The sequence below is a fragment of the Eutrigla gurnardus genome (genome assembly GCF_963514095.1).
Source record: "Eutrigla gurnardus genome assembly, chromosome: 12".
NCBI lineage: Eukaryota > Metazoa > Chordata > Actinopteri > Perciformes > Triglidae > Eutrigla > Eutrigla gurnardus.
Genome location: NC_139926.1, coordinates 4722001 through 4736387, shown reverse-complemented (window position 1 = coordinate 4736387; position 14387 = coordinate 4722001). Strand labels below are relative to the sequence as shown.

General features: G+C 41.8%; 1 protein-coding gene across 1 annotated transcript; it reads left to right on the top strand.

The window, feature by feature from the left end:
- The first annotated feature begins 172 nt into the window (after positions 1-172).
- On the top strand, positions 173-13573 carry stam2 (signal transducing adaptor molecule (SH3 domain and ITAM motif) 2). Its single transcript, XM_084022587.1, has 14 exons — positions 173-337; positions 2223-2307; positions 2528-2603; positions 3360-3455; positions 3784-3930; positions 5546-5612; positions 5887-6085; positions 6372-6466; positions 6560-6642; positions 6727-6814; positions 6920-6974; positions 8431-8578; positions 10638-10795; positions 11270-13573. The coding sequence occupies exons 1-14, from the start codon at positions 298-300 to the stop codon at positions 11469-11471; spliced, it is 1539 nt and encodes a 512-aa protein (XP_083878713.1). The 5' UTR covers positions 173-297; the 3' UTR covers positions 11472-13573.
- Positions 13574-14387: the final 814 nt, after the last annotated feature.

Below are 14387 nucleotides of genomic sequence, written 5' to 3'. Positions count from 1 at the left end.
GCCAAGTATTTCTAGTAATTTTTAGGAATCAATGTCAACCTGCTGTACTTTCATTTACTTAATTAAATACAAAATGAACGCACTAGGCGCATTAATAAAATTATATTTACCAGCTGCACTCCGGCGTCTAAAAATACTGTTCAGGCATTATTCAAGGCAGCCAAGTTTCCGGAAGAGCAACTGGTGCGAGTTTAACGCTAATGGACAAGGAAGAGATATTTGTTTAGGTTTAGTCTGGAGCTCACACACATATACTCTTCTTTCGTCAACTAGTCTGGCTTTTTCTAAATCGTCATCATGCCTTTGTTTTCCCAAAATCCTTTTGACCAAGATGTCGGTAAGTGAAGCGCCGTTTCTTTGGTGTTTTCACTGTGTTTGAGCTAACGTAACAACACTCGAAGCTAACGTTAGCTTAGCCGGACTCCTTTTAGTTCGCTGGAGCGTTGTAAGTTTATTTACTTAGGGCAGTTTTACATTTACAACATCCACAAGTCACGGACACGCTGTTAGTGTGCAACTGGCTGGTTGGCAATAACCTCCATTTCCTTTATCGACCAGTTTATGAGGATTAGCGACTGCTTGGTCACTAACTTTTAGTCTGATTCATATAAACCGTGACTGGCTAACGTCAGTTATATCCGGGCACATTTGTCATAATAGGTCGATGACTTATTTATGTGATTATGTAACTGTGACACTAGGGCAACAATTACCCATTATTTAAATCCACGGCTCCATTTGTTGTTATGTGTTGACTTCCATTAGGCGACTAGGTTGGTCTCTACAATATAGGGAGACATGCCCATCGCAGGCTCCCTGAACAGTCCAATACACGACGATAATCCGTTTAAAATCCACTCCTCATATACAGCGTCGGGTTTGTGTGAATTGTGTTTACTGTTTTTCTGTTTCTCATATTCAATGCAAAGATGTTTCTCTTGGATGATGAGGGGCTTTCCAGTTTAGGACAACTATCCTCTCTTAGAAAGTGTTTGTTTTTGATAGTTTTGCTTTTCACATAAACTATTAATCTAATCTTAAAAGCAAAATGAAACCTTTTTGATTAACGGAAAATTAATCTGCAGCTGTCTTGATAATAAATTAATTATTGTTATTATTGTAAAGTAAAAGAATGTGCTTATTATTATTCTCTAGTTCTTGTGAGGAATAACAGCTTTTCTTCATCTGATGTTATAGTTGTGAGAGTGAATATTTTAAGGGTTGGCTCTTTAAAGAGTATTTATGATGGACATTTCTTTTATTTGATTGATGTAATTATGCATTAAGAAAACAATCAGAAGATGAATGGATGCTAAATATAATCATTAGTCCTGCCACAAATAAAAATGTTTGGGCTTTAATGTTTTATTTGGACTCTCCAGCTCAGACTCTTTGCTACTTTGAGTAAATTTGATTATAATGTGGTCATACGCCTTCTCTCATAGTCGTGTTATGTTAAATTTCATGCAAACGTCCAGGGTCATCACCCATATCTGTCCCTGTTACACTGCAGTGCTTGTATGAGCAGACAATAGAGCGCTATCACACATCAGTGGCTCTCTGACTGTTCTAGGCAAGGTGATGAGTGTCACCACAGAAGTTACTATAGTAGAAATGTACATTTGAGTGATTTCCTGTTTTCATATCACAGAGCAGACAACATACCACCTCCACTACCATCAAATGTAAACACTTAAAATATAAAAAATATAAAATATTACATAATTAAACATGATGTTTAAGAGGAAAAGAGACACTTTTTAACCACAGCTCTGCCATTTAATGAGTGTGATTTTTTTTAGCTTGTCACCAACTAAACTGATCACAGGTAGTTTAAAGAGATGCTTCCCTTTCCTTTATTGTGTTATATATTTTGTTGTGCAGTGAAAAAAAAGAGAGGATGAGGAGCACAGCCAGGATGGAAACATTAAGTGTTTTCTGAGCATTAAGGCTTGTACACTTGTTCTAATGGCAACCAGAAATACAAGTATGAACCAGAAATGGGGCAGAATATGTCCTCTTTAAAATGACTGAGGTGAATTACCATCTGGACTAAATGGCACACTGGTGAATCACACAACACAACTCTTACAGAGCTTCTTTTAACTTGAGAATGACAGGCTAACATTAACCAGTTCTCATATGGCATTCGGGGGTTTGTTATTGACCGTGATGTCAGCGAAGGTATTGTCTCACTGTATTTCTGTTTGCCATGTTTCCAGAGAAGTCAACCAATGAAACCAACACAACAGATGACTGGGGAATCATCATGGACATCTGCGATAAGATTGGAACCACACCTAATGGGTAAGCTGGAAAAGGACATTTTCTCTTTCAATCAAAAGAGCTCATTAGCATTTGAGCAGTACTGTGGTTCAAATAGCTCCTTATTTAAGTTCTTGACATGTGTATGACACGATGAATTATGAAATATTTTAAACCTGATACCATCAGGACCTGCACAGGTACATCACACACAGTTTAAAGACACTGGCACTGAATTGTTTTCCTCTCTCTTGTGTTTCAGACCAAAGGACAGCTTGAGATCCATTATGAAGAGAGTAAACCACAAAGTGCCTCATGTTTCCATGCAGGCCCTCAATGTGAGTTGAGTTAACTGGGATTGATTGAGAATGAATCCTTCCAAAGCTAAACAAAAACTGAAGCCAACATGCTGTATCATTGAGTTGTTAACTTGGTATGTTTCATTTCATCGCTAAGTCCAAAATAATGACATTTTAAATCAAATTTACCTCGAAATGCTTCACAAAAGCAGCAGTTAGGAATGAATCAAGATAACAACGATCTAATGTCACTTTGTTAGGCTCGGACGTTGTGTTCACATGTTTGTGTACAAAAATAATAATTTAAAACCAAAAGATACACAATTGTCTTTGGACATCAAAAACCAGATAGATATGGGGAGGGTCACACTGGTCTGTCCCATTCAACGGTGAGCAATGAGTTTAACTGCAGTTGAGCTGTAATGGGTCTGCTGTTCCCAGTGTGAAAATCATACTGGAAGGTGGGAGACTTCTGACTGGTAGGATGAGACATGAGCCCTGTCTCTTTGTCTGAGTCATCATGAGCCAATGTTGTCACATGGCCTGCTCTATATTTAGATATCTGTGCTCACCCTTCCACATAATTTAATCCTTATTCTCATTAAAGCCAGCTAATTACTGAGCTGCGCCTGCTATTCATGTGTTGTTTGAATAATTTGTTCATATAGCACCTTTGACAGAGAAAGCCAAACAAAAGCAAGACAAAACTAAGATGAGATTTACAGTACATTAGATAATACAACATATACCAGCTGTCTAATCTCACTTTTACATTTTCAACTTCTTCTCTTGCAGTTGCTTGGTGCTTGTGTGTCAAACTGCGGCAAAATATTCCACTTGGAAATCTGCTCAAGAGAGTTCGCCAGTGAAGTACGGGGTGTGCTGAGCCGAGTATGTGAACTTTTCCCTCACTATTCCTTTTTAATAGTCATATTTGTCGTCTCTTGACCAGTGTCATTCTCACACATGTACTCCTTCTGGCTCCTCCTGGTATTTAAACACAGGAGAGGGCAAACACAGCTGTGTCTTGCAGTTTTTATTTCATTTCATTTTATTTAATTATTTCTTCTTCTTCTTCTTCTTTATTTATTTTTCCTATCGCCCCGCTCCTTCTCCATCTCCTTCTTCAATCTCCACCCACAAGCGAAGATATCCGGATAGTAAAGAGGAAACCTAACAAAGTAACTAACATGGCTGTTTGTCTGCACGTCCTCTGTAGGCCCACCCTAAGGTGTGCGAGAAGCTTAAGGCTCTGATGGTAGAGTGGGCAGAAGACTTCCAGAAGGATCCACAACTCAGCCTGATCAGTGCCACCATCAAGTCTCTGAAAGAGGAGGGCATCAGCTTCCCCAATGCGTCCTCACAGGTAACGCTACATCATACAAAGTGTGATGAGTTTGACAACAAACACCATGCAAGGTGCAAACGTGTCCTTTCCCCCCAGTTTATAAGAGAAAAATACTATAATAATACAAAATGCAAAACACTGAATTAATTATATTAGTTTACAAAACACTTCCACTGTGACACCAGCAAGGAATAACTACTACTATTTAATAATAATAACAGCTTACAAAGTGCTTTTGACAGAGCAAAACAAGGCACATATGAGTCCATACACATACATATACACACATATCACAGAGCAAGAGAAACGATCGGTAGAGTTGGTAAGATAAGGTAAAAAGACATTAGAAAGACAATAAAATAAAATATTCACATGAAAGCAAGAAGCCTGCCTTCTTTTTGGTCACATGTGCACACGTCATTCAGCAGATGTAGTGTGTTAGCGGTCCTCTTTCACGCTCCTGCCCTTTGCTGGTTTTCTCCCCCCTAATAACAGTGTCAGCCCGTAAACCACAACAACAGACTAAGTGTGTGTGGATGCTGCTGGTCCTGGCCGGTTGCAGACCAGCGTGTGGCCAGCGTGAAGGTTTTGGTTGGCTGGTGCGTCACATGTCTGTCTGTGTTTGTGAGGCTGGTGCTTACAGTGGAATTTCCTCCTCACATATTCCCCATAATTCTAGTGTGTGCCAGAGACATCTGGTTTCTGATATTTGTGATGTAACAACCTGGTCTATGTGTCAAGGTTTGAAGTGGACTTTGCTCTCAGGGTGTCGTAAAGCAGTTGATCTACAAATGAATCATAGGACATTTTTTGTTGCTGTTATTTTAATGCCTTGCTTCTTTATGTGATGAATGGTCTCTTATGGTATGATGCTGGTCCATTTTGCTGTGTGCGTATTATGTTGTGGGAAGGGCCGGGCAACCTGTTGTAATGGAAAGCAGGTGGCAAGGTATGCCAGTTAATCTCTATCAGCTGATGAGCAAACAGCGGCAGGTAGTGTGACTTCCTAGTGTTTACTTTTTAGCTATCATTGACTTTAAAGGGATGGTTGTGATGTTTAGTAGTTGGTTGGTTGTATGAGGTTCTTCTCCAGTAGAGACAGACGGACCAGCACAGAGCTATGAACTGCTGTAGACACATTTTAGACACATAAACAGTCAGTTCAAGTGAATGCTATATTAAGAATATTTCCATCTTACTGTCAGACATCTTTCTGTTATCTATGCTCTCTTCAAAGCCACCAGACTCCTTAAACAAAAGGAGTAATTTAACCACTCAGAACACAGGAGTAGCTGCTCTACTGTGGCTTTGAAAAGAGCATGGATGACTGATTCAGTTCCCCTAACGGCAAGGTAAATCAATGAATCCTCAGTAAATGACTTATACTATACTGTATGTGGAACTCTGTTTTGTCCACTTTGCCCTCATTGCCATGTGAGAGCTCTGCCGTAGGTCACCTTAGACCAAACCTACTGAGACAGCTGTAGGAGGGTTTCTGAGCCAACGTGCAGTACCCGACATGAGCTGCAGGAGGCATTACAGTCAGGAAATCCGTTTTTTCATTGCTAGTCTGTAGTGCACCACAACCCTCCTGCATGTAAAAAAGCTGACCTTATCTTTGTGTTGACCACAGGGGTCCAACTCAAAGGCCAGCTCACCTCCTTTGAGCAAAGCAGTGGATGATGACAACCTGGCCAAAGGTGAAGTGATGCGCCATCATTTAGCTCTACACGTACCTTTTATCATCAGTAGTCAGCTTCATCTTAGCAACGTTTTCTACAACACATACATATTTTGTACTGTATGATTGAGCCTCTTATTATATTCATTATTAGAACCACTAAATACACTTGTGTTGCATAGATGGTTATTTCCATCTCACATTTAAGCAGAGCACTGTTTGTATTCTGTAAGTAAAAGAGAAGGTAAATCCTCTGCTGTTGTGTTCTTCCCACCAAACCTCCACCTCTCCAGCCATTGAGATGTCCCTGCAGGAGCAGAAGCAGCAGGTGGAGACACGGCCCCTGACCGCGACCTCTGACCCCCCAAACTACACCAACGGTAGCGGAGGGCAGGAGGCCCGGAAGGTGCGGGCGCTCTACGATTTTGAAGCGGCTGAAGATAACGAGCTGACCTTCAAAGCTGGGGAATTGATTCTGGTTTTGGATGACAGGTAATTTTTGATGTCATATAAAATATAATATTTCTAGCACATAGATTCAGATTTCCACTCATTGATCATCATAAAGCAAACGCGTTGTAAAATATAAAGTATTGAATTATGCTTTTGTTTTCCACAAAAACAGTCACATTATTTTACACAAATTACTCATTCAGCAGCCGTTATTATTTTGAATGAAAGCCAGCATTTTAATATTGAGATGTCTCTGACTGCTCTCAACCCACTCAGCATGGCTCACTCAATACATGTTTTTCCTATTTCCTGATTTTGTTCAAAGCGATCCAAACTGGTGGAAAGGAGAGAACCACAGGGGAATGGGTCTGTTCCCTTCCAACTTTGTCACAACCAATCTGAATGCTGAGCCAGAGACAGGTTGGTCCGTCTAGTGAATGTGAAGTGAACACTGGCCTACCATTTTACCAGCCTCTATGCTCTGCTAATAGACCTCAACCTTTCGCTCCACAGAGGCTTTTGTGGAAAAGGCAGCCAGTCCTGAAGAGACCAGCCTGGAAACCAAAGTTGAACCTGAACCCGTCTTCATTGACGAGGTACTACGTTTCCTCAGTACACACACGTTTACTATCAGCTCTCAGTGGAAGCCCCAGAACAAACCTGCTCTCTTCTCTCTGCAGGGGAAGATGGACAGAACACTGGCACTGCTGCAGAATGCAGATCCTGCAGATCCAACTCCTGACCCGTCAGAGCTGATCCAGCTGGAGGGTATTTACCGAAGCGCTGGTGTAAACCTGCTGCAGACAGTCGGAGCAACACTGTTGTTTTTTACTGTGTGTCTGCTTCCCTAACTAATTGTACATATCTGATCAGGTGCATGTGAACAGATGAACCCCATGATTGATGAGAGGCTACAGGAGATTGACAGGTACTGTGTTATCAGACGTCTTTGATCAGAATTATTATTCCAAGTAGTGTTGTGGTAGTAGCAGTGGTACTTTAATGATGTCAGTGTTTTAATGAGAGTCGTTCCTATGAGGTAATAGGTTATAGGCGATGTGTTAGCAGCTCTGCTAGAGGACTGAATGGATCGGTTTGAACTTTGCTGCAGTCAAAACAAAAAGTCCAGGTCCAGGATTTGGCGAGCAGAGCTAACTAGAAGGATGGAGTCAACAAATGAAGTTAAAAGAATATTAAAAAAGGACACATACTGCTCTCCGCCTGCACAGTCCTGCTCTGAGCTGGTGTCTCTATCAGCAGAACTCCATTAAAAAATAACAACGCGGCTCTAATTCTCAACCAAATGTTCTGATAAAATTAGACTCACTACCTGAATCTGCCCAAGCCTCTCCTGTAATTCATCAAACACGTAATCCACCAACGAGCATGTGACAAAACGACTTATTTTACTTATTTTTCAGTAACATGAAGTGGACAGAAAGGAAAAGCAGTCTCAACCAGAGCTTTCTACAGTTACTGTGGTGTCTTCCTCATTTTAGCAGCTTCCACCCATCAACTTCTTACGGAGCTTCATCTGAATTTATTATCATTTTGTGTGTTTTTGTTTTGAATGTCTCTCAGGTGGAGAGGGGTGCTGCAGCACGAAAGACTGAGTCTTATTAAACGCTGTTTAATGTGATTTCTGGTTGAAAACCTGAAGCCAAGGATATTGCATAAACTCAAGTATAGATATCAGATTACTGCACACATGTACATTTTTTCATTTATGGTATCCTTTCAAGTATAGGTATCGATTTTTAAGCCGGGTATCGTATCAACGTCACAATTTCGGTATCATGAAAACACAACTATAAAGATGGCTGCCAAGACGTCGTAAGCCAATAGTTGAGTCACAATCCAGTAGCCACATCCTTTGGAGGACACGGCTTTCACGGTCTACGTCACCCATGCCACTCTTGTCACCTAGTAACTAGCTGCGGTTGACAAAAAAAAAGCATAGAAGAGGTAACTAACGTTAACTGATTTCAAATGGAGCCAGAGATAAAATTTTTAAATTGTATATTATGGGGGTGCATGCTTCACCACCGGGGCTGTTGTTAATGATATTTTTCAGGTTAGAATGTATTTTTCCGCATCTCCTGTTGATTAAAATCCAATCGTCACCGGCACACAATGAATCGTGGGAAAGATTGGAAGGAAGGGAAGGATCCATCAGTTGGATCCTCTGAATCCGGGGAAAGACGGCTGCATTCCTCAGCTGCATTGGAAGCAGTTGAAATGGGACTGCTTTGCTGCTTTGACACAGTCTTTGACACAGTCGGTCTTCAAATGCAGCGGCCTCTGGATTGGGACGCAGCTAACCTGTAAGCTGCTTGGACAGGTCTAGTAGACAAATATCCAACAGATGTCTGTCTTTGTTGCAGGAAACACTCTGAGTTGTCGGAGCTGAATGTGAAGGTTCTGGAGGCCCTGGAGCTTTACAACAAGCTGATGAACGAGGTCCCCTTCTACTCGTCCTACTCCAAGATGCAGGCGCCGTATGCTCCAGCTTCCTCCGCTGTAGCCATGCAGGTCAGGTCATGCACCAACGTCCTCCTCTGTGCTGCCCAAAATCTCACTTCCATCATTTCATCTTTATCATGTAGCTTAAGAGAAAAGTACCTGGGTCTTAATTATTGGTTTTTAGACATTTAGACTCCCAGTGACCACTGGTTCCTCTGTTGAGAGTTTCCAAACAAGACAAGGGGTTTATTATTATTATTATTATTATTATTATTATTATTATTATTATGTGGGAAATATTTCAATGCTTTGACCTCCATATTATTTCCTAGTTTTATGTAAGTGGTTGTTTTTCCTCAGAGATGAGAAACTAGCAAAAGTAAAACAGCTGGTAAGATTTGTAAGTAGCAGGGGTGTAACCATACACAAGCATGTTCCACCTTCTAACGCTAGCTGGGCAGAGCTACCGATAGCTAAGACAACGCAGCCTCCACGTTCTCAGCCGCAGACAGAGCTGCAGACTGGAAGTGAGGCTTCAAGGGAACCAAGCTAAATGCAGATGATGTCATTATTCTACGTTAACTGAATCTAATTATACAGCGTGTCACATAATGGTGGTGAATGAATGATTTCTTTATAGAGTGAATGAATGCACGCTTGGACTGCAGATCAAACCAGTTAGGATCCCCGTCGCTGTAGCGAGTCATCATTGCTCTGTCTTGTGATGCGTGACGAGTCCAGGAAAGCAAAGTCAACATGATTGAATGGCGGGTTCAGTCGGAGGTTGTTTCACAGTTCCCAACACTAACAACTGGAGAAATGTTCCCTGTTTTGACAAGCTGTGTGTTAATCCACCAGCTCTCTATTGATCTCTTGATGTATTTAATATTTCATGGAGAACAGAGCACTATGCAGAGGAGCCTCATTCAGAGCAGCCACATGATTATTTCTCACATCCTACACGCGTGTGTTATATTTGGCCAGCAAAGCAGCTTCTTATACTGGATCTGACATCCACTCAGGCCTTTCTCCTCCCCGGAGGGTTGGAGGCAGCCTGGCTTTTCTTGGCAGTGGCGGTTTTCTCTCTAATGATTGATGTCATTGTCTCTCCTCAGAGATTTAGAAAAATGTCCACCTCACCGCCCACACCGAAGCGCTGCTCTATTTTTTCCCCTTCGTTTTTGTTTTCCCCTTTTTTTTTTGCAGTGACAAGGATTTAGTTTTTCATTGGAGAAGTTAAATCCTGCTACTTTTCACAACAACACAACCTGACTTACTGTAATAATCTGCACTTTATTCATCCGACAGCGAGTTTGTTGATGTTTTTATATCACACAATCTGGATCGCCCCCCCAGCAGCCAGACACTTACTGAGGATATGAAAAATCATCTCTCTGGATTCCTCAGAAACTCACATCTGATGTTAAGTCAGATACATTTTAGCATAGTTTCTATTCAAGTTGAATTAAAGATAATTTTGTATGTGTTTTTAGTTGGTTTGTATGTATAGTTTTTTTGTTGTTTAAATAGTTTTTAGTGTCTTGGAAAGAAGTCATTCAGCATGAAGCAGCAAATGAAATGACTCTTCAAATAAAGCAATCTTAGTTGGATTCGACCACAGCGGCTGCAGGCCTCTGGGGAGACTTCATCCCAGCTCTTTTTTTAATGTTTCAATGACAACAACATCTAGACAATATATCACCGCTCTAACTACTGTTGTATGATGCCTAGCATTGCCCCTTTGCTTTTTATTATGCTACCATCTGTTTGTCGGACATTGTTTTCTCCACCATGTGAACCCGAGGATGCAACGATCACCGGCCCATCTGCTCCTATAAATGGGCTTTGGTGTCTTTGCTATCAAAGTATCTGACCGACACGGCCACAACAAGCCGTGATGCACGCTCAAATAGAGCCATTTTGGTTGCAGCGCTATTTTCAAGGCGGTCACATACGCACATCAGGAATAACTGATAAGAGACGCTGGCCCTCAGAAGAGGGCCCTAATGGACTAAGAGGGAGAGCAGTCCTCCTCTTTCTACATCTTTAATGCTGAAGAATTGTCATATTAAAAATGCTCTCAGTCCTCATGAAAGCCGACCTACTCCTCTCCCTCTGGTCTCCTCAGGGCTACGTGGGCCCAGCCGGCGCCCCCTACCTGCCTCCAGGGATGCCACAGGTTCCCCCGTACAGTCTGCCCAGCGATCAGCCCGGCCAGCTGCATTCAATGCCCCCCAACCTCTCCACCCCACCCAGCAGCCAGGCAGCTCAGCCTCCATACATGAGGTAAGACAACAGGATCCGTTGGGCTGTGAGAGGTGTCATGTCATGTGACTGATAAAGGTGCCTCCATGTCTCAGATCTTTGATTAACAAGCTACTAGGTATGACCGTTTTTCAAATGTCAGAGCATTTAATGTATTCACTACTATCGGTATTTTATGAGGATTTCAAGTAACATAAGAGACCGTGTCTCTGAATAGAATCACGTACTCAACCTTTAATGTCTCAAACACATTCTTGTTAAAGTGTAGGAAAGCACATCCCATCACCAGCCAATCAGGTTGAGTTACTCTTTAAGTTCACTGAGATGCAACTCAACAAAACACAACATCGTTTCTTCTTCTTTTCTGGCAGACTAGACACAGGAAGTGAGACACCAGTTAACGGAGCATAAGAGGATGTACTTTGCTAGATGCAAATAAAAGATGATGACTGTTGCATGCTTGGACTCAGTATTCTTGTTTGTATCTTCACGCAGCAGTGGAATGAACGCTCAGTACATGAACCAAGTTGCTGGAGCTCCTTACCCTCACCAGGCGGGCGTGGCCATGGACATGTCGACCTATCACGCCTCCAGCATGCCTCCCGTGTCCTATCCCGTCTCTGCTCCTCCTCACCAGGCTCCTCCTCCTCAGCAGCAGCAGCAGCAAGCAGCTTATTATCAGCAGCCGCTGCTCTGAACTCTGACCTGAGAGGAAAACCTGCTCCAGACTTTCACTCTGCTGTGTGTGTGTGTGGGCGTGGGCGTGTGTGTGTGTGGGTGTGTGTGTGGGCGTGTGGGCATGTGTGTGTGGGCGTGCGTGTGTGTGTCTGTGCATGTGCGTCAGCGTGCGTGTGTGTGTGCGTGCATGCGTGCGTGTGTGTGTGTGTCTGCGTGCGTGCGTGCGTGTGTGTCCTCGGCTGCTGTATGTGAGGTAAACATGGCGTCGGGAGGCCTCTCCTGCGTTCTCCCGGCTGACAGTGAACGCTGGTCTTCACAAACATCAACACAGAAGAAGAAGTAGAAGAAGAAGAGGTTTGCCAGCCACCAGTACAGGACCACGTCACAAGTCTCACGTTGCTCCTCCCAAACATTGCTACTTCTGATTGACCCCCTTTCAAAGAATTCACGCTCCACGTCCTCTTCTGAGGCGCTGACGTAGGCTCATACCACACCCACACTAATGGAGGTAAATGAGAAGGAAGTGCTTCTTTTTCTGCCTTGTTTATAACTCAGATGTCTAATTTCTACCTTTCATTGTCCCTTCCTGCCACATCTACCGGCATCAAGACAGGAAGGAAGTGTTTAAGTAGCTGTTGCTTGATTTGATTGGCTGCCTGAGCCAAGTTTGACATTATATCGATGTAATCACTCGCACAAGTTGTAATAAAACAGTCTAAAATATCAGCTCTGCATGTAAAACGCAAGTGAGACGTCAACCTTGAAACTGAGGCACATCTGATCTTTCGGATGCTGACGTGAAAACACCGTCGGTAGTGAGCTGGCATGCATGCTCGTGCTAACTAGAGTGGATGGAACCTAAGTTGCATTTTCAAATGTATCTGCATTCATGTGAACGTGGCCTCAAATGTTTCCCTTTTAGTTTTTAATACTCATCTTGTTTTTAAGTCTGTAGGCAGGCCCCGTTTATTCTCGTCCTTTTAGTGCAGCTTGCACTGAATGATGATCGAAACACTCTGGATTGCTGCGAGGGCTCATGTTTCTGCAAAGTCGGCTCTTATTAAATCTGTGGGACACGTTGCAGCCGCTTCAGGACAAAATGTGCAGGAGCTCCGTTTCATTGCCTCCTCACCAGCATCCATCACTTCAGTTTTGAACGGAATGCAAACTATATTTTCAACTCTCGAATATGTATGTTAACAGTTATATTTGTGTAAATGGTTCAAACCATACTTTCCTCTTCAACTCACTGCCTTGTAATGCGTTCTGTGGTTGCGTTGGGATATTTGAGACGTTTCCTGTGTGTTTTTTTACGCGTCTCTATACGTTTGAGGGCTTAATAGGTTCTTCATAGTACAATGACAGTGATTTCCATCAGATTTTAGGGTGATACTGATTAATAGTTAGTTGGATCTCTTTGTGTGTTTATTAATTTGGTGAAATGCTGCATCTGTTCATGATTCTTCATCAGTTCTCTCCTGCGCTCATCTTCCATTTACCTGTTAGGAGAACATGTTTTATGCTTGGCACGATACTGAGATGCTTCTTGTCTCTGTACTTAAATTTCAAACTTGTCAATGACGTCGTCTGTACTTTGAGATATATATGACACATTATACATGTATTATTTACATGGCTGGAGAATGTGTAATTATTACTTTTGCTTCACTCTTATTGTAAGAACAAAATCTTCAAAAGGTTCAGAAACTGTTAGGTGTTAAGATGAAGAAGAAAAGTGAGAGATTTAAACCTACTGTTGGTTTTTATTCAGTTTTGGGATTTAAAGTTGCAGAAGCTCCGTAGTCACAACTGTCTGTATTTCCTTTACGCGCCTCATATTAAAGGCATTGTATATTAGATGTAAAATACCTGCTTTCGTCGGTGACATTGCACCTTAGCTTTGTAAACATTTATTTACCACTGGATGCCTTGTTTTTTCTGTAGAAATCAAAGAACGACAACTTCAGCGAGTAACTACAGTCTCAGAATCCGCTGGATATGTATAATTCTGTATATTTAAAATATTCCAGGAAAAAGTCCCTTTATCCAGGAGTTTAAAACTGCTTTTTTTAACAGAGCAAACTTATAATATTCTTTGAAATAAAAAAGAAATTGACCTGTGTGGAGGGTTGTCTTTTTTTACTTGCATGTCCCTTTGGATGCCTTTGCAGTAATTACATTTATACAAGTAAGATGATTAAAATAGTGACTGCACCCAATTAGACTCTCCTGTTCCGTGCACACTTCACCAGCTGCATGTGATGAACGTGCTAATAATGTCATCATTATTCAGGGCTGATTGATTCATTGAACTTGGCCTTTTTTCATTCTAGAGTTTTCTCTACTTTTCCAAGAAGATGCATTAAATGCCTGTTATTGTGATGGCGAAGTGCAGGACAAAAATGTTCTCTTTAATGAAATGTCCAAGGCCACATGCAGGCTGGTCTCCAGGATAACTTGAGATTGAAAAGAGCCCAGCTGGTGGAGCTGTCGCTGCCTGGTGAGGAGAATTTCATCATCTGTTGTTTGTCCTACTTTATTTGCAGAGAAAAAACTGGCCTGTTTTAATTTTAAGTGAGGAGCAAAGCAATAAATCATAAGTGTTGGTGTTCGGCTGCAGTTGTGCAAATACATGTGTTCTATTAATATGAAGTTACCAGGCGTCTCCAGGAAAATGTTTGGATCAAACACATTAATATTCACACCATTTATGTTGTGGTTCTAAGGGTTTTGTTGTGATTTACAGTATTTGAACTGGCAGTTTTCATTTTTACAACAATAAAGAGAATGACTTTGTCTGAACTCAAATGCCAGGTCATGCTGAGTGACACCGCTGCCTTCACTCGTTCCTCGTAAATTCCAGCTCCTACAAATCCAATCAGAATCAGCTTCATCATCGAACTATGTGAAGACCTAGAATTAATTGTTAGTTTGG